The sequence below is a fragment of the Rhinatrema bivittatum genome, chromosome 8, assembly GCF_901001135.1.
Source record: "Rhinatrema bivittatum chromosome 8, aRhiBiv1.1, whole genome shotgun sequence".
NCBI lineage: Eukaryota > Metazoa > Chordata > Amphibia > Gymnophiona > Rhinatrematidae > Rhinatrema > Rhinatrema bivittatum.
In genome coordinates, this window is record NC_042622.1 from 205,885,045 (window position 1) to 205,907,986 (window position 22,942).

The 22,942-nt window shown below is 50.9% G+C and overlaps 1 protein-coding gene across 2 annotated transcripts in view; it reads left to right on the top strand.

Moving 5' to 3' along the window:
- AP2B1 (adaptor related protein complex 2 subunit beta 1) overlaps window positions 1-22,942 on the top strand; it is a 340,179-nt gene that overhangs the window by 161,559 nt on the left and 155,678 nt on the right. For both annotated transcript variants that reach the window (XM_029612743.1, XM_029612744.1), the window contains exons 9-11: window positions 13,749-13,844; window positions 18,786-18,901; window positions 20,573-20,738. In XM_029612743.1, the coding sequence (XP_029468603.1) occupies window positions 13,749-13,844; window positions 18,786-18,901; window positions 20,573-20,738 (378 nt within the window). The remainder of the gene's footprint in view (window positions 1-13,748; window positions 13,845-18,785; window positions 18,902-20,572; window positions 20,739-22,942) is intronic.

A 22,942-nucleotide genomic window follows, 5' to 3' on the forward strand; every position in this document is an offset into this window, starting at 1 on the left:
TAAAATAGAGTATGTTAGGGTCCTAGGCGATCTTTCAGACGTGCACCTTCTGCCCAGCACGCCCTCCTCCTGGCAGCAGTGGCACCAGCACGGCCCTGCCATTTGTATCTAAAATAGAGTATGTTAGGGTCCTAGGCGATCTTTCAGACTGTGCACCTTCTGCCCAGCACGCCCTCCTCCTGGCAGCAGTGGTGCCAGCACGGCCCTCCCATTTGTATCTAAAATAGAGTATGTTAGGGTCCTAGGCGATCTTTCAGATGTGCACCTTCTGCCCAGCACGCCCTCCTCCTGGCAGCAGTGGCGCCAGCACGGCCCTGCCATTTGTATCTAAAATAGAGTATGTTAGGGTCCTAGGGGATCTTTCAGACGTGCACCTTCTGCCCAGCACGCCCTCCTCCTGGCAGCAGTGGCGCCAGCACGGCCCTGCCATTTGTATCTAAAATAGAGTATGTTAGGGTCCTAGGCGATCTTTCAGACGTGCACCTTCTGCCCAGCACGCCCTCCTCCTGGCAGCAGTGGTGCCAGCACGGCCCTGCCATTTGTATCTAAAATAGAGTATGTTAGGGTCCTAGGCGATCTTTCAGACGTGCACCTTCTGCCCAGCACGCCCTCCTCCTGGCAGCAGTGGCGCCAGCACGGCCCTGCCATTTGTATCTAAAATAGAGTATGTTAGGGTCCTAGGGGATCTTTCAGACGTGCACCTTCTGCCCAGCACGCCCTCCTCCTGGCAGCAGTGGCGCCAGCACGGCCCTGCCATTTGTATCTAAAATAGAGTATGTTAGGGTCCTAGGCGATCTTTCAGACTGTGCACCTTCTGCCCAGCACGCCCTCCTCCTGGCAGCAGTGGTGCCAGCACGGCCCTCCCATTTGTATCTAAAATAGAGTATGTTAGGGTCCTAGGCGATCTTTCAGATGTGCACCTTCTGCCCAGCACGCCCTCCTCCTGGCAGCAGTGGCGCCAGCACGGCCCTGCCATTTGTATCTAAAATAGAGTATGTTAGGGTCCTAGGCGATCTTTCAGATGTGCACCTTCTGCCCAGCACGCCCTCCTCCTGGCAGCAGTGGGCACCAGCACGGCCCTCCCATTTGTATCTAAAATAGAGTATGTTAGGGTCCTAGGCGATCTTTCAGACGTGCACCTTCTGCCCAGCACCCCCTCCTCCTGGCAGCAGTGGCGCCAGCACGGCCCTCCCATTTGTATCTAAAATAGAGTATGTTAGGGTCCTAGGTGATCTTTCAGACGTGCACCTTCTGCCCAGCACGCCCTCCTCCTGGCAGCAGTGGCGCCAGCACGGCCCTGCCATTTGTATCTAAAATAGAGTATGTTAGGGTCCTAGGCGATCTTTCAGACGTGCACCTTCTGCCCAGCACACCCTCCTCCTGGCAGCAGTGGCGCCAGCACGGCCCTCCCATTTGTATCTAAAATAGAGTATGTTAGGGTCCTAGGCGATCTTTCAGATGTGCACCTTCTGCCCAGCACGCCCTCCTCCTGGCAGCAGTGGCGCCAGCACGGCCCTCCCATTTGTATCTAAAATAGAGTATGTTAGGGTCCTAGGCGATCTTTCAGATGTGCACCTTCTGCCCAGCACGCCCTCCTCCTGGCAGCAGTGGTGCCAGCACGGCCCTCCCATTTGTATCTAAAATAGAGTATGTTAGGGTCCTAGGCGATCTTTCAGACGTGCACCTTCTGCCCAGCACGCCCTCCTCCTGGCAGCAGTGGCGCCAGCACGGCCCTCCCATTTGTATCTAAAATAGAGTATGTTAGGGTCCTAGGCGATCTTTCAGACGTGCACCTTCTGCCCAGCACGCCCTCCTCCTGGCAGCAGTGGCGCCAGCACGGCCCTGCCATTTGTATCTAAAATAGAGTATGTTAGGGTCCTAGGCGATCTTTCAGACTGTGCACCTTCTGCCCAGCACACCCTCCTCCTGGCAGCAGTGGTGCCAGCACGGCCCTCCCATTTGTATCTAAAATAGAGTATGTTAGGGTCCTAGGCGATCTTTCAGACGTGCACCTTCTGCCCAGCACGCCCTCCTCCTGGCAGCAGTGGTGCCAGCACGGCCCTGCCATTTGTATCTAAAATAGAGTATGTTAGGGTCCTAGGCGATCTTTCAGACGTGCACCTTCTGCCCAGCACACCCTCCTCCTGGCAGCAGTGGTGCCAGCACGGCCCTGCCATTTGTATCTAAAATAGAGTATGTTAGGGTCCTAGGCGATCTTTCAGACGTGCACCTTCTGCCCAGCACGCCCTCCTCCTGGCAGCAGTGGCGCCAGCACGGCCCTGCCATTTGTATCTAAAATAGAGTATGTTAGGGTCCTAGGCGATCTTTCAGACGTGCACCTTCTGCCCAGCACGCCCTCCTCCTGGCAGCAGTGGCGCCAGCACGGCCCTGCCATTTGTATCTAAAATAGAGTATGTTAGGGTCCTAGGGGATCTTTCAGACTGTGCACCTTCTGCCCAGCACGCCCTCCTCCTGGCAGCAGTGGTGCCAGCACGGCCCTGCCATTTGTATCTAAAATAGAGTATGTTAGGGTCCTAGGCGATCTTTCAGACGTGCACCTTCTGCCCAGCACGCCCTCCTCCTGGCAGCAGTGGTGCCAGCACGGCCCTGCCATTTGTATCTAAAATAGAGTATGTTAGGGTCCTAGGCGATCTTTCAGACGAGCACCTTCTGCCCAGCACGCCCTCCTCCTGGCAGCAGTGGTGCCAGCACGGCCCTGCCATTTGTATCTAAAATAGAGTATGTTAGGGTCCTAGGCGATCTTTCAGACGTGCACCTTCTGCCCAGCACGCCCTCCTCCTGGCAGCAGTGGTGCCAGCACGGCCCTGCCATTTGTATCTAAAATAGAGTATGTTAGGGTCCTAGGCGATCTTTCAGACGTGCACCTTCTGCCCAGCACGCCCTCCTCCTGGCAGCAGTGGTGCCAGCACGGCCCTGCCATTTGTATCTAAAATAGAGTATGTTAGGGTCCTAGGCGATCTTTCAGACGTGCACCTTCTGCCCAGCACGCCCTCCTCCTGGCAGCAGTGGTGCCAGCACGGCCCTCCCATTTGTATCTAAAATAGAGTATGTTAGGGTCCTAGGCGATCTTTCAGACGTGCACCTTCTGCCCAGCACGCCCTCCTCCTGGCAGCAGTGGCGCCAGCACGGCCCTGCCATTTGTATCTAAAATAGAGTATGTTAGGGTCCTAGGCGATCTTTCAGACGTGCACCTTCTGCCCAGCACGCCCTCCTCCTGGCAGCAGTGGCGCCAGCACGGCCCTCCCATTTGTATCTAAAATAGAGTATGTTAGGGTCCTAGGCGATCTTTCAGACGTGCACCTTCTGCCCAGCACACCCTCCTCCTGGCAGCAGTGGTGCCAGCACGGCCCTGCCATTTGTATCTAAAATAGAGTATGTTAGGGTCCTAGGCGATCTTTCAGACGTGCACCTTCTGCCCAGCACGCCCTCCTCCTGGCAGCAGTGGTGCCAGCACGGCCCTCCCATTTGTATCTAAAATAGAGTATGTTAGGGTCCTAGGCGATCTTTCAGACGTGCACCTTCTGCCCAGCACGCCCTCCTCCTGGCAGCAGTGGTGCCAGCACGGCCCTCCCATTTGTATCTAAAATAGAGTATGTTAGGGTCCTAGGGGATCTTTCAGACGTGCACCTTCTGCCCAGCACGCCCTCCTCCTGGCAGCCAGTGGTGCCAGCACGGCCCTGCCATTTGTATCTAAAATAGAGTATGTTAGGGTCCTAGGGGATCTTTCAGACGTGCACCTTCTGCCCAGCACGCCCTCCTCCTGGCAGCAGTGGTGCCAGCACGGCCCTGCCATTTGTATCTAAAATAGAGTATGTTAGGGTCCTAGGCGATCTTTCAGACGTGCACCTTCTGCCCAGCACGCCCTCCTCCTGGCAGCAGTGGTGCCAGCACGGCCCTGCCATTTGTATCTAAAATAGAGTATGTTAGGGTCCTAGGCGATCTTTCAGACGTGCACCTTCTGCCCAGCACGCCCTCCTCCTGGCAGCAGTGGTGCCAGCACGGCCCTGCCCATTTGTATCTAAAATAGAGTATGTTAGGGTCCTAGGCGATCTTTCAGACGTGCACCTTCTGCCCAGCACGCCCTCCTCCTGGCAGCAGTGGTGCCAGCACGGCCCTCCCATTTGTATCTAAAATAGAGTATGTTAGGGTCCTAGGCGATCTTTCAGACGTGCACCTTCTGCCCAGCACGCCCTCCTCCTGGCAGCAGTGGTGCCAGCACGGCCCTCCCATTTGTATCTAAAATAGAGTATGTTAGGGTCCTAGGCGATCTTTCAGACGAGCACCTTCTGCCCAGCACGCCCTCCTCCTGGCAGCAGTGGTGCCAGCACGGCCCTGCCATTTGTATCTAAAATAGAGTATGTTAGGGTCCTAGGGATCTTTCAGACGTGCACCTTCTGCCCAGCACGCCCTCCTCCTGGCAGCAGTGGTGCCAGCACGGCCCTGCCATTTGTATCTAAAATAGAGTATGTTAGGGTCCTAGGCGATCTTTCAGACGTGCACCTTCTGCCCAGCACAGCCCTCCTCCTGGCAGCAGTGGTGCCAGCACGGCCCTCCCATTTGTATCTAAAATAGAGTATGTTAGGGTCCTAGGGGATCTTTCAGACGTGCACCTTCTGCCCAGCACGCCCTCCTCCTGGCAGCAGTGGTGCCAGCACGGCCCTGCCATTTGTATCTAAAATAGAGTATGTTAGGGTCCTAGGCGATCTTTCAGACGTGCACCTTCTGCCCAGCACACCCTCCTCCTGGCAGCAGTGGTGCCAGCACGGCCCTCCCATTTGTATCTAAAATAGAGTATGTTAGGGTCCTAGGCGATCTTTCAGACGTGCACCTTCTGCCCAGCACGCCCTCCTCCTGGCAGCAGTGGTGCCAGCACGGCCCTCCCATTTGTATCTAAAATAGAGTATGTTAGGGTCCTAGGCGATCTTTCAGACGTGCACCTTCTGCCCAGCACGCCCTCCTCCTGGCAGCAGTGGCGCCAGCACGGCCCTCCCATTTGTATCTAAAATAGAGTATGTTAGGGTCCTAGGGGATCTTTCAGACGTGCACCTTCTGCCCAGCACGCCCTCCTCCTGGCAGCAGTGGTGCCAGCACGGCCCTGCCATTTGTATCTAAAATAGAGTATGTTAGGGTCCTAGGGGATCTTTCAGACGTGCACCTTCTGCCCAGCACGCCCTCCTCCTGGCAGCAGTGGTGCCAGCACGGCCCTCCCATTTGTATCTAAAATAGAGTATGTTAGGGTCCTAGGCGATCTTTCAGACGTGCACCTTCTGCCCAGCACGCCCTCCTCCTGGCAGCAGTGGCTGCCAGCACGGCCCTGCCCATTTGTATCTAAAATAGAGTATGTTAGGGTCCTAGGCGATCTTTCAGACGTGCACCTTCTGCCCAGCACGCCCTCCTCCTGGCAGCAGTGGTGCCAGCACGGCCCTGCCATTTGTATCTAAAATAGAGTATGTTAGGGTCCTAGGCGATCTTTCAGACGTGCACCTTCTGCCCAGCACGCCCTCCTCCTGGCAGCAGTGGCGCCAGCACGGCCCTGCCATTTGTATCTAAAATAGAGTATGTTAGGGTCCTAGGCGATCTTTCAGACGTGCACCTTCTGCCCAGCACGCCCTCCTCCTGGCAGCAGTGGTGCCAGCACGGCCCTCCCATTTGTATCTAAAATAGAGTATGTTAGGGTCCTAGGCGATCTTTCAGACGTGCACCTTCTGCCCAGCACGCCCTCCTCCTGGCAGCAGTGGCGCCAGCACGGCCCTGCCATTTGTATCTAAAATAGAGTATGTTAGGGTCCTAGGCGATCTTTCAGACGTGCACCTTCTGCCCAGCACGCCCTCCTCCTGGCAGCAGTGGTGCCAGCACGGCCCTGCCATTTGTATCTAAAATAGAGTATGTTAGGGTCCTAGGCGATCTTTCAGACGTGCACCTTCTGCCCAGCACGCCCTCCTCCTGGCAGCAGTGGCGCCAGCACGGCCCTGCCATTTGTATCTAAAATAGAGTATGTTAGGGTCCTAGGCGATCTTTCAGACTGTGCACCTTCTGCCCAGCACGCCCTCCTCCTGGCAGCAGTGGGCCAGCACGGCCCTCCCATTTGTATCTAAAATAGAGTATGTTAGGGTCCTAGGCGATCTTTCAGACGTGCACCTTCTGCCCAGCACACCCTCCTCCTGGCAGCAGTGGTGCCAGCACGGCCCTGCCATTTGTATCTAAAATAGAGTATGTTAGGGTCCTAGGCGATCTTTCAGACGTGCACCTTCTGCCCAGCACACCCTCCTCCTGGCAGCAGTGGTGCCAGCACGGCCCTGCCATTTGTATCTAAAATAGAGTATGTTAGGGTCCTAGGCGATCTTTCAGACGTGCACCTTCTGCCCAGCACGCCCTCCTCCTGGCAGCAGTGGTGCCAGCACGGCCCTGCCATTTGTATGTAAAATAGAGTATGTTAGGGTCCTAGGCGATCTTTCAGACGTGCACCTTCTGCCCAGCACGCCCTCCTCCTGGCAGCAGTGGTGCCAGCACGGCCCTCCCATTTGTATCTAAAATAGAGTATGTTAGGGTCCTAGGCGATCTTTCAGACGATGCACCTTCTGCCCAGCACGCCCTCCTCCTGGGAGCAGTGGCGCCAGCACGGCCCTGCCATTTGTATCTAAAATAGAGTATGTTAGGGTCCTAGGCGATCTTTCAGACGTGCACCTTCTGCCCAGCACGCCCTCCTCCTGGCAGCAGTGGCGCCAGCACGGCCCTGCCATTTGTATCTAAAATAGAGTATGTTAGGGTCCTAGGCGATCTTTCAGACGTGCACCTTCTGCCCAGCACGCCCTCCTCCTGGCAGCAGTGGTGCCAGCACGGCCCTCCCATTTGTATCTAAAATAGAGTATGTTAGGGTCCTAGGGGATCTTTCAGACGTGCACCTTCTGCCCAGCACGCCCTCCTCCTGGCAGCAGTGGTGCCAGCACGGCCCTCCCATTTGTATCTAAAATAGAGTATGTTAGGGTCCTAGGCGATCTTTCAGACGTGCACCTTCTGCCCAGCACGCCCTCCTCCTGGCAGCAGTGGCCCAGCACGGCCCTGCCATTTGTATCTAAAATAGAGTATGTTAGGGTCCTAGGCGATCTTTCAGACGTGCACCTTCTGCCCAGCACGCCCTCCTCCTGGCAGCAGTGGTGCCAGCACGGCCCTGCCATTTGTATCTAAAATAGAGTATGTTAGGGTCCTAGGGGATCTTTCAGACGTGCACCTTCTGCCCAGCACCCCCTCCTCCTGGCAGCAGTGGTGCCAGCACGGCCCTGCCATTTGTATCTAAAATAGAGTATGTTAGGGTCCTAGGGGATCTTTCAGACGTGCACCTTCTGCCCAGCACGCCCTCCTCCTGGCAGCAGTGGTGCCAGCACGGCCCTGCCATTTGTATCTAAAATAGAGTATGTTAGGGTCCTAGGCGATCTTTCAGACGTGCACCTTCTGCCCAGCACGCCCTCCTCCTGGCAGCAGTGGTTCCAGCACGGCCCTGCCATTTGTATGTAAAATAGAGTATGTTAGGGTCCTAGGCGATCTTTCAGACGTGCACCTTCTGCCCAGCACGCCCTCCTCCTGGCAGCAGTGGCGCCAGCACGGCCCTGCCATTTGTATCTAAAATAGAGTATGTTAGGGTCCTAGGGGATCTTTCAGACGTGCACCTTCTGCCCAGCACACCCTCCTCCTGGCAGCAGTGGTGCCAGCACGGCCCTCCCATTTGTATCTAAAATAGAGTATGTTAGGGTCCTAGGGGATCTTTCAGACGTGCACCTTCTGCCCAGCACGCCCTCCTCCTGGCAGCAGTGGCGCCAGCACGGCCCTGCCATTTGTATGTAAAATAGAGTATGTTAGGGTCCTAGGCGATCTTTCAGACGAGCACCTTCTGCCCAGCACACCCTCCTCCTGGCAGCAGTGGTGCCAGCACGGCCCTGCCATTTGTATCTAAAATAGAGTATGTTAGGGTCCTAGGGGATCTTTCAGACGTGCACCTTCTGCCCAGCACGCCCTCCTCCTGGCAGCAGTGGCGCCAGCACGGCCCTGCCATTTGTATCTAAAATAGAGTATGTTAGGGTCCTAGGCGATCTTTCAGACGTGCACCTTCTGCCCAGCACAGCCCTCCTCCTGGCAGCAGTGGTGCCAGCACGGCCCTGCCATTTGTATCTAAAATAGAGTATGTTAGGGTCCTAGGGGATCTTTCAGACGTGCACCTTCTGCCCAGCACGCCCTCCTCCTGGCAGCAGTGGTGCCAGCACGGCCCTCCCATTTGTATCTAAAATAGAGTATGTTAGGGTCCTAGGGGATCTTTCAGACGTGCACCTTCTGCCCAGCACGCCCTCCTCCTGGCAGCAGTGGTGCCAGCACGGCCCTGCCATTTGTATCTAAAATAGAGTATGTTAGGGTCCTAGGGGATCTTTCAGATGTGCACCTTCTGCCCAGCACGCCCTCCTCCTGGCAGCAGTGGTGCCAGCACGGCCCTGCCATTTGTATGTAAAATAGAGTATGTTAGGGTCCTAGGCGATCTTTCAGACGTGCACCTTCTGCCCAGCACACCCTCCTCCTGGCAGCAGTGGTGCCAGCACGGCCCTCCCATTTGTATCTAAAATAGAGTATGTTAGGGTCCTAGGGGATCTTTCAGACGTGCACCTTCTGCCCAGCACGCCCTCCTCCTGGCAGCAGTGGTGCCAGCACGGCCCTGCCATTTGTATCTAAAATAGAGTATGTTAGGGTCCTAGGCGATCTTTCAGACGTGCACCTTCTGCCCAGCACGCCCTCCTCCTGGCAGCAGTGGTGCCAGCACGGCCCTGCCATTTGTATGTAAAATAGAGTATGTTAGGGTCCTAGGCGATCTTTCAGACGTGCACCTTCTGCCCAGCACGCCCTCCTCCTGGCAGCAGTGGTGCCAGCACGGCCCTGCCATTTGTATCTAAAATAGAGTATGTTAGGGTCCTAGGGGATCTTTCAGACGTGCACCTTCTGCCCAGCACGCCCTCCTCCTGGCAGCAGTGGTGCCAGCACGGCCCTGCCATTTGTATCTAAAATAGAGTATGTTAGGGTCCTAGGCGATCTTTCAGACGTGCACCTTCTGCCCAGCACGCCCTCCTCCTGGCAGCAGTGGTGCCAGCACGGCCCTGCCATTTGTATCTAAAATAGAGTATGTTAGGGTCCTAGGCGATCTTTCAGACGTGCACCTTCTGCCCAGCACGCCCTCCTCCTGGCAGCAGTGGTGCCAGCACGGCCCTGCCATTTGTATCTAAAATAGAGTATGTTAGGGTCCTAGGCGATCTTTCAGACGTGCACCTTCTGCCCAGCACGCCCTCCTCCTGGCAGCAGTGGTGCCAGCACGGCCCTCCCATTTGTATCTAAAATAGAGTATGTTAGGGTCCTAGGGGATCTTTCAGACGTGCACCTTCTGCCCAGCACGCCCTCCTCCTGGCAGCAGTGGCGCCAGCACGGCCCTGCCATTTGTATCTAAAATAGAGTATGTTAGGGTCCTAGGCGATCTTTCAGATGTGCACCTTCTGCCCAGCACGCCCTCCTCCTGGCAGCAGTGGTGCCAGCACGGCCCTGCCATTTGTATCTAAAATAGAGTATGTTAGGGTCCTAGGGGATCTTTCAGACGTGCACCTTCTGCCCAGCACGCCCTCCTCCTGGCAGCAGTGGTGCCAGCACGGCCCTGCCATTTGTATCTAAAATAGAGTATGTTAGGGTCCTAGGGGATCTTTCAGACGTGCACCTTCTGCCCAGCACGCCCTCCTCCTGGCAGCAGTGGTGCCAGCACGGCCCTGCCATTTGTATCTAAAATAGAGTATGTTAGGGTCCTAGGGGATCTTTCAGACGTGCACCTTCTGCCCAGCACGCCCTCCTCCTGGCAGCAGTGGTGCCAGCACGGCCCTGCCATTTGTATCTAAAATAGAGTATGTTAGGGTCCTAGGCGATCTTTCAGACGTGCACCTTCTGCCCAGCACACCCTCCTCCTGGCAGCAGTGGCACCAGCACGGCCCTCCCATTTGTATCTAAAATAGAGTATGTTAGGGTCCTAGGCGATCTTTCAGACGTGCACCTTCTGCCCAGCACGCCCTCCTCCTGGCAGCAGTGGTGCCAGCACGGCCCTGCCATTTGTATCTAAAATAGAGTATGTTAGGGTCCTAGGCGATCTTTCAGACGTGCACCTTCTGCCCAGCACGCCCTCCTCCTGGCAGCAGTGGTGCCAGCACGGCCCTCCCATTTGTATGTAAAATAGAGTATGTTAGGGTCCTAGGCGATCTTTCAGACGTGCACCTTCTGCCCAGCACGCCCTCCTCCTGGCAGCAGTGGTGCCAGCACGGCCCTGCCATTTGTATCTAAAATAGAGTATGTTAGGGTCCTAGGCGATCTTTCAGACGTGCACCTTCTGCCCAGCACGCCCTCCTCCTGGCAGCAGTGGCGCCAGCACGGCCCTGCCATTTGTATCTAAAATAGAGTATGTTAGGGTCCTAGGCGATCTTTCAGACGTGCACCTTCTGCCCAGCACGCCCTCCTCCTGGCAGCAGTGGCGCCAGCACGGCCCTGCCATTTGTATGTAAAATAGAGTATGTTAGGGTCCTAGGCGATCTTTCAGACGTGCACCTTCTGCCCAGCACGCCCTCCTCCTGGCAGCAGTGGCGCCAGCACGGCCCTGCCATTTGTATCTAAAATAGAGTATGTTAGGGTCCTAGGGGATCTTTCAGACGTGCACCTTCTGCCCAGCACGCCCTCCTCCTGGCAGCAGTGGTGCCAGCACGGCCCTGCCATTTGTATCTAAAATAGAGTATGTTAGGGTCCTAGGCGATCTTTCAGACGAGCACCTTCTGCCCAGCACGCCCTCCTCCTGGCAGCAGTGGTGCCAGCACGGCCCTGCCATTTGTATCTAAAATAGAGTATGTTAGGGTCCTAGGGGATCTTTCAGACGTGCACCTTCTGCCCAGCACGCCCTCCTCCTGGCAGCAGTGGCACCAGCACGGCCCTGCCATTTGTATCTAAAATAGAGTATGTTAGGGTCCTAGGCGATCTTTCAGACGTGCACCTTCTGCCCAGCACGCCCTCCTCCTGGCAGCAGTGGTGCCAGCACGGCCCTCCCATTTGTATCTAAAATAGAGTATGTTAGGGTCCTAGGCGATCTTTCAGACGTGCACCTTCTGCCCAGCACCCCCTCCTCCTGGCAGCAGTGGTGCCAGCACGGCCCTGCCATTTGTATCTAAAATAGAGTATGTTAGGGTCCTAGGCGATCTTTCAGACGTGCACCTTCTGCCCAGCACCCCCTCCTCCTGGCAGCAGTGGTGCCAGCACGGCCCTCCCATTTGTATCTAAAATAGAGTATGTTAGGGTCCTAGGCGATCTTTCAGACGTGCACCTTCTGCCCAGCACGCCCTCCTCCTGGCAGCAGTGGTGCCAGCACGGCCCTCCCATTTGTATCTAAAATAGAGTATGTTAGGGTCCTAGGCGATCTTTCAGACGTGCACCTTCTGCCCAGCACGCCCTCCTCCTGGCAGCAGTGGTGCCAGCACGGCCCTGCCATTTGTATCTAAAATAGAGTATGTTAGGGTCCTAGGGGATCTTTCAGACGTGCACCTTCTGCCCAGCACGCCCTCCTCCTGGCAGCAGTGGTGCCAGCACGGCCCTGCCATTTGTATCTAAAATAGAGTATGTTAGGGTCCTAGGCGATCTTTCAGACGTGCACCTTCTGCCCAGCACGCCCTCCTCCTGGCAGCAGTGGCGCCAGCACGGCCCTCCCATTTGTATCTAAAATAGAGTATGTTAGGGTCCTAGGCGATCTTTCAGACGTGCACCTTCTGCCCAGCACCCCCTCCTCCTGGCAGCAGTGGTGCCAGCACGGCCCTCCCATTTGTATCTAAAATAGAGTATGTTAGGGTCCTAGGGGATCTTTCAGACGTGCACCTTCTGCCCAGCACGCCCTCCTCCTGGCAGCAGTGGCGCCAGCACGGCCCTGCCATTTGTATCTAAAATAGAGTATGTTAGGGTCCTAGGCGATCTTTCAGACGTGCACCTTCTGCCCAGCACACCCTCCTCCTGGCAGCAGTGGCACCAGCACGGCCCTGCCATTTGTATCTAAAATAGAGTATGTTAGGGTCCTAGGCGATCTTTCAGACGTGCACCTTCTGCCCAGCACACCCTCCTCCTGGCAGCAGTGGCGCCAGCACGGCCCTGCCATTTGTATCTAAAATAGAGTATGTTAGGGTCCTAGGCGATCTTTCAGACGTGCACCTTCTGCCCAGCACGCCCTCCTCCTGGCAGCAGTGGCGCCAGCACGGCCCTGCCATTTGTATCTAAAATAGAGTATGTTAGGGTCCTAGGGGATCTTTCAGACGTGCACCTTCTGCCCAGCACGCCCTCCTCCTGGCAGCAGTGGCGCCAGCACGGCCCTCCCATTTGTATCTAAAATAGAGTATGTTAGGGTCCTAGGCGATCTTTCAGACGTGCACCTTCTGCCCAGCACCCCCTCCTCCTGGCAGCAGTGGTGCCAGCACGGCCCTCCCATTTGTATCTAAAATAGAGTATGTTAGGGTCCTAGGGGATCTTTCAGACGTGCACCTTCTGCCCAGCACGCCCTCCTCCTGGCAGCAGTGGCGCCAGCACGGCCCTGCCATTTGTATCTAAAATAGAGTATGTTAGGGTCCTAGGCGATCTTTCAGACGTGCACCTTCTGCCCAGCACACCCTCCTCCTGGCAGCAGTGGCACCAGCACGGCCCTGCCATTTGTATCTAAAATAGAGTATGTTAGGGTCCTAGGCGATCTTTCAGATGTGCACCTTCTGCCCAGCACACCCTCCTCCTGGCAGCAGTGGCGCCAGCACGGCCCTGCCATTTGTATCTAAAATAGAGTATGTTAGGGTCCTAGGCGATCTTTCAGACGTGCACCTTCTGCCCAGCACGCCCTCCTCCTGGCAGCAGTGGTGCCAGCACGGCCCTCCCATTTGTATCTAAAATAGAGTATGTTAGGGTCCTAGGCGATCTTTCAGATGTGCACCTTCTGCCCAGCACGCCCTCCTCCTGGCAGCAGTGGCACCAGCACGGCCCTCCCATTTTCAGCAGGATTGGTTCTGGGCCTGGCATCCCTCTGGGCCTCATGCTGGTGGGATTTGGCTGCCCCCCCCAAAAATGTTTAGTGCTTTAGGTGACTGCCTAGTTTGCCTAATGGCAGCATGGTCTCGGCTTTCATCTAAATAAAATCCAAACCTGCTTCACGACGTACTAACTGTAATGGACTCTATTTGTAGCTACATTTTGCACTAAATCATCAGATAGCTGCAGGTTTTACGCGACTGAACTGAAAGCGTGTTGACAAAGCAAGGTGGCCAAGCTTGCATGGGGTGGGGGGGGGGGGGGTTCAGTGAACACATCTCAGGATGCTTCTTCATTAGTAGTTAAGTCGTTTAATCTCCAACGCCCCCCCTCCTTCCTTGGAGGAGTGTTTGTAAGTGCCGACTGATGCGTTAGTGCTGTGGGAGACTATTTTAGAATGACATTCTCTTTTTGTCTAGTGGACGCAGATGCTTTATTAAGTTTTGTAGATATGCGATTAAAGGAGAAGGATCCCATCGCTAGATTAGAGCACACTGGCCTAGTCTTCAATTGTGAGCAGCACCCGTCACCTGTGGAGTTGGAGAAAAAACAAAGAAGTGACTGGTGGGAGGTGTCTTATTGAGCGTGTGAAGGTCATCATGCTGTCTTCTCTGTGCCATCCGTAGGTCCTGGCAGAGCTGAAAGAGTACGCTACCGAGGTGGATGTGGATTTTGTCCGTAAGGCAGTGCGAGCGATCGGGCGCTGTGCCATCAAGGTCGAGGTATTCTTTCAAACTTTCATCTGTTTATAGCTTTGCACACATTTCAATGCCTAGCAAATAACTCACAAAAGAGGTTCTACCCTGAGCCCTGTAATGAGTAGAAACCAGTCAAACCGAACGAGTTGACGTCGGTCAATTCTCATCAGACAATACACTTCATTCCGCTTTATCTATAAGCCGCTTTCAGAGGAACTCTTGAGCATCAAATGGGATTAAAAGAAGCTAGTGGCTGGTTAGATACGATGACATTGCTCGTGGTGTAACCAAATAAAAAATAAATGAATAAAACGGATACCCATATCATATAGAACTTTATATACTTTGCATAACTGGGGCATGCTGTAGCTTTGTGAACCAGCTCATCAGATGTGAGACCCTTACATAGTAACACAGAAAAAGGCCCAAGCGATCCATCCAGTCTGCCCTGCAATCTTTTTTTTTATATATATATATTTTATTTTTTTTTTTGTATTTTTTTTTTCTTAGGGTATTTTTACACACTTATATTTAGCTGCATTTATTCAGGCTGCTATCAACAAAACATATAGAAGTTTCTTATTGATAAGTAACAGAAAATTGTCTTCCTAGAAGAATGTTAACCCTGCAAGGGAATAACTCTTGACCTTCCCCCACTAACTTGGGTCCTTTATCAATGGACAATCATACCACATGAGCTTAAAGCAACTCTCCAGATCACACCCCCACCAGAATGTATCAGAGAAAACGGGCTATATTTTACAGTGGCATCTGTATCCCCTGCCAAAATGTTCACCTTTTGTTGCCTTACAGGTTTTGTGGGTCAGTGTCCTTCTCCTCCCTTGTACATCTTCTGTAGCAGTCTTACATACTTAAAGCTCTAGTGTAACCAGTCACTTCAAAAGCAAACACCAAGTAAATTGGACCCTCCCTGGTTAAATGGCACTGATTCACATGATCACAGAATACATTCAGAAGTTCCTGTTGGTTCTCCTGCTGGTTATTGCATTTCAAATCAAAATCCCAACTGTGAGCCCCAAGGAGCTGTCAAAAGAACTCCATGACAGCTGGAGATCTGAAAATGGGTATAAAAGAATTGCAAAGCCCTTAAATATCCATCTGAGCACAGGCAAGACGATGTATAGCAGCACAAGACCCACCCAGATCAGACTGTCCTTCCAAATAGGCTGACCGAGCAAAATGGAGACTGATCAGAGAGGCAAACAAGAAGCCAATGACAGCTTTGAAAGAGCTACAGATTTCCATGGCCAGGGCTTTCCCAAAATATACATTGTACCACAGTGTCAGGCTGTCATTCCCATTCCTACCAATGTTGCTGTTAATGTATTTGAGAAGGCTTCTCTTGCCTCTTTCAGGGATGACACAATCCGGTGTCTAACATCAGAATTCCACTGTTGAAAAAAAAATTATTTTAGCATCTCTGAAGGATCCAAACCAGAAAAGTGTAATAAAATCTGTTATGCTCAATAGAGGATTTTCGCACATTTTCCACTGTTTTTCAAAACTTCCAACCCCCACCCACTGGTCTGCCTTAGATGTCCTTTGACTTCTTATCCTGTCAGCATCACAGCTGAGTCAAGAAGCAGCACTCCTGTAGTAGTAGCAGCAGATACCTGCCTTCTCTTGGTTTTGAGCTGTGATAGGAGAGCTCTGCCCGCCCATCAAAGGAGATTCAAGCAGAAGTTTCTTACATGAGAGCTGCAGCCTGAGACCTGGGGCCAGCCCCTGTGTAATACTCTTCTGGTGTAATCCAGACTGAAAGCCCGGGCCACACACTGTGCTTTGGACGTGACTTAACTACAGTGTGGTCAACTCAGTCCAAAGGCACACAAGCTTGTGATTCTGGTGTTGAGTGGATTTACAGTAGCAGTGATGAGAGAGAGCAATATTTTACCAAATGCAAATTTAACTGTCGGCCTATGCTTTCTTTCGCTATTTTTTAGTTCTAACTTAGCCATCTTTAAACCCATGGCCTCCCCCGTACAAACTCACTTCCTGACTGTCCAAGGAGAAAAGCTTTCTCAGGGTCCCACTCTGTGGTTTTAGCACAAAGTTTTGTTCGTGGCCTACTTGATCCTTTCTTCCTCCACGTGGACTATTGACTATCAGCCCCATTGCACCTGGTTTGGCAGAAGGAGTCTGTTAATGTTTCTTGGGAACTGTCAAAGTCTTTTCTCAGTGGAGAAGCAACTTCCCCGCCCCAAACTGTATACTGCAGTTTGTACCCCTGTCTCCCAACTAACGCACACCCACTCTTCAGGAAGATACCTTTTAAAGGGTTTTTTTGTTTTGTTTTGTTTTTTTAAGCCACTGGGAAAAGGGAAAAGTAGATGTAACACAAGCAGCTTTCAGCTGTCATTATTGTACATGAATGTTTCCTTATCCTTTCAGGGATTGGGGTTCAGTATTCATGTGTCCTCGCTCGCCTTTGACACTGCATGTTTTCTGTGGCTTGCATTGTATCAACCAGACAACCGCCCCTCCCCTCCCCCCCCCCCCCCCCGAACCACGATTAAAATGTAGGCCTCTTAAGCTTGTCGCTCACAGACTCATGGGTGAGATGTCACTAGCATTCCCACCAAGCAGTGGGAAGAGATCAGAGCAACCTGCTAACGTGACTGACACTTGCAGCTTACCAGGCTGAAAGAATGCTCTCTCTCCTGGCCATCTAATTGCATGGTGTGTGGTGAGCAGCACTGAAAGGGGATACTGTGCAGGTGTGTAATGAGAAGTATGATTTCAATAAATGTACCTGCGTTAAAAGGAAACACTCATCCTTTCTGCAGAGATGGAGCTCTTTCATAGTAGGCAGTACATGAATACTTGAATTGTGTGTAACTCCTGCTTGAGGTGAGAACTAACCACTCTATGTAATGTTGAGGAAAAGACTGTAAATATGAAAGCACTTTTCCTTCTCTGTGGAGGGTTCAGCTCAAACCGAGATGTATATTTAGCTAAGCCTAATATCGCATCACCAAAGGGGCCTGTTGGATATTCCTTCCAAGCAAGCTGCACTGGCTACTATCGGAGATAGGACACTGGGCTCAGTGGATTATTGATCTGACCTGGTATATCCCCGCTTATGTTCTTAGTTTTCTATTCTCATTCAAAGGAGGAAAAATGTGCCCCAGCTCTTAATACAAGTGCAGAAAGTATCCTATTATACAATTAATACATCAAATGTACAACAATATAGTTGTATTTATTTTATAAATCTGTTCAGAATTGTAGTATTCCCCAACTCTTTTGTCTTCCTGCCCAATCAGAGCTTGAATGTTGTATGTTGGAATGTTACTTGAGTGTACATTCATTTGGAGGAGAGTTGTGTGTTTGTTACGTCTGAAATTTCAATGAGATTTCGTGATCAAAACTCAAGGAGGCTTCTTGACCGGCCAAGCAAAAGTTACACCCCTGCCTGAACAGTATGGTTTAGACCAAGCAGACACTGAACTCACTTGTCTGGAAGACCAGACATTGATGCTGCTCAGAGCACCCATTCTGTGCCAGCACCAGGGAGGTGGTCAGGGATGTCACAAAGCTTCTGTTTCCCACAATGGGGCAGCTTTCTGGCATCAGTGGTTCAATGCTGCTCACTTAGGGGGCCCATGTAATAAGGCCCGCAGCAAATCAGGCGCTGGCTGTGAGCGCGGCTTTTGATCACTGTGCACTGCTAAAGCTGGCACTTCATAGGATGTGATAAAAATATAAATTGTGCAAATGATTTGCATGTGGAAATCCAAAAAGCCGCACAGATAAGCGAGCGAGCAAATGGGTCTCCCCATTCAGTGGAAGTTTGAGCCTGGAATGTATTTTTAATATTTTGAATAACTCTTTGCTGCAGAAAAATGGCAAATATTTTCATGGGTGATAATTCACACTGTATGGCAGTGAGATAGGCGCTCAGCTGGGTGCGAATCTGGGTGCTCGGGCACCCAGAAAGGCACCCTAGCTAAGCAGGAATCTGGCCGCTCGGGTGCCGAGATAGATGCTCAGCTGGGCACGCCCAGACCTGCCATGACCTCTCACTTGCCAAACCTTCTGCTGCTGTCACCCTTTGGCGAACCCGCAGGATATACCACAGCACCAGGATCAGCTGGACACAATCCAAAATCTCCATCATAAATCACACCAGAGCTGCACAGACACAGAACTACACCACACCAATGCAAGCAATGGAATAAAAGGGCCCGCGAGTCAGCGCTGTCACTTAACTCCTGTCCTGACCATGGCGGTAAAAAAACTCGCCATAGCATTAGCCTGGCGCTCTGCATTGCCCATGATTAGGTGTTCGCCTCCTTTGCTTGCCGTTAGCATGCATTCGCACAGGCAAAAACCACAGGTCAGTAACCGCTTTCGTACCTGCTTTTTTCCTGTGCACAAAACCCTTCTTACTTCCCCATATAGGGCTTTGCATGGGAAAATGCACACACAAATGCGTACATGCGCGCACAAACCTGCAGTAGCTTCAGCGCACCTTATTACACCTGCCCCTATGAACGGATGCTTCCAACATCCGTGGAAAACCCGTGATAAGTCTTAAGGTGTGTGGGGGTTTGTTGTTGGGGGGGGGTTTTTTTGTTTGTTTTTTTAACATTTAGCCAGATGTCTACTTTTGCTGGCTGATCAGATAATTGCATGGAAGCTTGGGCATAAAGTTCCCCTTTAAATGGCTGGGATTTTGTAAAAAAGAGGGAGTGTTATTCTGTGGCTTGTCTGTCATAGAATAGCAATTACTTTGTAGGAGAATCGTGTTCCTGTCACATCTGCCATATGGTGGCAGGGGCTTTTTTATAACATGGCGTGTTCGGTTAACTCTGTCAGTAATCCTGGAAGAGAGACTCTCTGCTTCCCGAGTGTGTTGGGTCTGGGGCCCTGTACTTGTGCCGTAGTTTTGGGTTATTCCTGTGAGTGTCTGGCATTCTAACTCCATGTTCCTGTCTCCAGCAATCCGCGGAGCGTTGTGTGAGCACGCTGCTGGACCTCATCCAAACCAAAGTCAACTACGTCGTGCAAGAGGCCATTGTCGTCATCAGGGACATATTTCGCAAGTATCCCAACAAGTGCGTGCAGCCATGTTACATGACCATGACTAGCAACATGTCCTTCAGTAAGCTATTCTGTAAGGATGCTTCTCAGAAATGAATCTGTGCATTATCTTTTAGGCGAGGCAGAGGATATTTCTAGCAGTATGTGGCAGTTTAGTGTTGAGGTACTTTTGCAAGAACTGTTTAAAAAAAAAAAAAATGTGTAAGCCCATGCCTTTTCTGTAGCTGACCCTAACCAATTAACGAATAAATAGACTAGCACACTGATAGGCATCGAGACATGAATCTTTCTAGCTCCTTTATTCTGGAAAATCATATTGGAAGCACACTCGGTGGCAGTGCAAATCTTAGCTGTGCTTAGGAGCTGGAGCTTGCATTCCTGCTGTCACGATCTGTGGAAGCCTTAATGAAGACCTTAACGCTCTCACCTTGTAAAAGTGCAGGTGTGGGAGGGGGATGGAGAGCCTGCGTTTGCCAAACTAGGTTCCACAGTCTTCTGCCCACATTGGGTTTGGCTAGCTTGTAGTAAAATAGGGCTACTCCTTCCATGATCAGTGAGGAAAGTGTTTTAGGGTAAGTGATTTCATGTGTATAAGAAGGAAAGGATTGTAATTAGTTCTGTATGCAACTTGCTGCCGTATACATGGCTGTATATTTCAAATTCCAAAACATTTAACACACAAAAAGAAAAACGAAATGAATTGCTACTGCTGCTACTACTACTTAACTTTTCTATAGCTCTGTGCAGCACTGTACAAACATATAATAAGTCAATCCCTGCCCAATAGAGATTACAGTCTAATAAGATAAACATACAGGGCAAGAGACTTGGGATGTTTCAAAAAGTTAGACAAAAAGAAAATTGAGACTAAAAGTGGACAATCAGGTTTAACATTTAAAAGCAGCCTCAAGAAAAGTGGGTCTTTAGGGATTTAAACATGGCAAGAGGAGGGAGCATGATGCACCAATTCAGGAAGTCTATTGCAAGCATATAGCGCATCCAGGTGGAAAGCACAGATAGTGACTTGTTTGAAGAGCGGCGTGCACGAGGTGGGGTATTAGAAGAGAGGAAGTGAGGAGTTGCAGAGTGAAGGCACTTGTAGGTGAGAAAGAGGAGCTGGAACTATATGCAGGGATGGATAGGGAGCCAATGTAGTCAATGACTTCAGAAGTGGGGTTATATGGGTGTAGCAGATTTGACAAAAGACAAGTCATGCAGCTGATCTCCAAGAGTGACAGGAGCCTTCAGCTAGTAGAGACTGGAAGAGAGCTGTGTGTTTACTTCTGCTCTTAAAATTACTGTTTGAGCGTGAGCTGGCCAATGGCTCGTTGGCACAGTCACCATGCTGCAGATCTGGGTTCAGTTCCCGGATCTTAGCTCTGGCTCCTACTCCCTAGGTTGGCAGGATTAGCAGGTGCTGCGGAGGCAAAAGTTACAGGCCATGGTGGAGAGGGGAATACAGGCCACTACTTGCCAGGCATAGGGTGCACATGTATTGAGTTCTGGAGGAAGCTGGTGTCTGTGGCCCTTGGCCAAAAGACTGTTGCTGCAGTGGCCAGGGTCCACCACAGGATTAAACATAAACCCCAGGATTAAATCCAACAAGCATTTGAGTTGAAGGCATCAAGAAGTTGCAGGTCTGGGTAGATTAGTGACCTGAACTGACCACTTTCCTTCTGCCTCAGGTACGAGAGCATTATTGCCACGCTGTGTGAGAACCTGGACTCCCTGGACGAACCGGATGCACGAGGCGCCATGATCTGGATTGTGGGCGAGTACGCTGAGCGGATCGACAACGCCGATGAGCTGCTGGAAAGTTTCCTGGAGGGCTTCCATGATGAGAGCACCCAGGTAGGGGCAAGATTCCCGGGTCCCCTGCTCCAGGCCCTGTTTCTAGTGTGGAATGTGGAATGCCACGTGTTCTCAATAAATGTTTTACCATATTTGAAGACTTTTTTTTTTTTTTTTTTTTTTTACTATTTTAGATATTCAGAGGAATAGTCGTGTTAGTCTGGTGTAACAAAAATTACATGAAGCGGGGTGGTATCTTATAGACTAACCGATTTATTGAGGCATGAGCTTTCGAGGACAAAATCCACTGCATCAGGAAATCCCCCATACCATATAATCTATGGAGACACATGGTGCTATACTGACTCCAAGAAAGTACTCATCATCTAATCAGTATCATTTGCAACTGACAGAGCCAAATCAACAAAGAACTCTCGGACCTGGAACATCACATAAGAAACCAACATACCAATGACCCCCCCAACTGAACAGGATTCTCCAATAAGAAACAAGCTATCTACCACAAACATGTCGTCATGCTCAAGAAGAAGAAAGAGACCCAACTATCCAGCCTCCTACATATCACACCAGGTCAAGCGGATACTCCAAATCGCACCAACATCATCAGTCTGTCCATGCAGTCTGTCCGTGACTAAGTGGACTCTGTCCTTGAAAGCTCAGGCCTCAATAAATTTGGTTAGTCTATAAAGTGCCACCTGCCTTGTCATTTTTACAATTTTGGCTACTCGTATTCATTTTCTAGAAATGTAGTATTGAATGTTTGTGAAATTATGTTCAGCCAGCACAGGTTTCGCAGGCAAATGCACTGAACATTAGTTGCGTTAGGCTGTGTAACAAAAGGGTAAATTTGTTCCTGTATTGTGTGGGTTGCTGACGCAGTGGCGCTAGTGCTCTACAGGATTTGCATTATCTCATGTCAGCTGGTCCTCCTGTGAAGCTTGACCGTGCCTGGCTTTGAGCTTGGGAAGCGGAGGGCTTGGACAGTGGTTGAAGGCAGATGCTGTAGTCAGCAAATGCGTCCCCCTGCTATATGTTGAGTATATCTCCATTGTTTTGTGGCTGATGGAGAAGAGAGTGGACTGTTTTATACTCTTCGCCACCCAGCTTTGCCCTCCGTCACTGGAATTTTCTTAATCAGAACAATTGAGCATTAAGGCCTTGTCTTTAGTAAATGCTTGCTGGATGCCACAATTTCTGTTTTGAATGTACGACCACCTTTTACTCCTTATGGGTGAGCAGATTGCAGACTTGTAGCTCTGCTATTGAGTCATCAATGGTTCGCGAAGTAAAATTGTGTATGTAACTTCTTGTGAGTTCTGCATTTTTTGTGTGCTGTGCCTATTCGATATATTTTGTGATAAATTGCAGTTTACAGTGCGGTCTCTCGGATATGTTTTTGGAAATTGAAAATGTTTAATATTTTGTAATGCAAACTTACTATTAATATTAAATATTAATATTATATCAATAATATAATAATGAAATATTAATATTAAATATTAATGTTTTATATTTTGTAATGAAAACTTGGCTGTTCAAACAAGCCTTCACATGACCCCCGCACACCCTACAGCCACGCACACAAACCCCCACATACACTCTTACGCCCATGCATAAAGCACTTGCTCTCTTCCCTTACCATGATTATTAATATACAACTTTCAGAATTACTTTTACTTATTCCGTTGATGCCAGACCACACGTTAGACTTATTGTTACTGTTCCTATCATGTTACACTATACCTGTTAAAAATTATTGTTATTGTGTTCCTGCTCTCTGCCTACCTCCACCCTTTCTCTATCCTTCTGTTATACATCGGCCCTGTAATACCGATTAGTTGTTGAGAAATCTGTTCAGATGTAATTTCCTTTCAGTTTCCACTTATACTGTAAACCGATGTGATGTGAAAACGAATGTCGGTATAGAAGAGCAAATAAATAAATAATGCATTCCTCCGATCATGTTCATCTAAGTGAGAAAATCTAGCAGTGTTAGTGATGAAGAGAAGATGAGATTTTCAGAAAAGATAAGAGGCTCCATTCTCCTTTGTTATCTTAGAGAGAGGGCAAATCACCCTGGGCAGGGCTGTAAATAAAGAAAGCTACCTGCTGATTGAGGCTTTGCACTTGGGGCCCAGCAGCACTGCCGGGCAGGCGGCCCAGATTTAATTCTCAGCCCCAAGTCTAGCAGAGATGAGGAGGGTGACCTGGACAGCACAGAACTGCAGCGATCCAAATCGGTT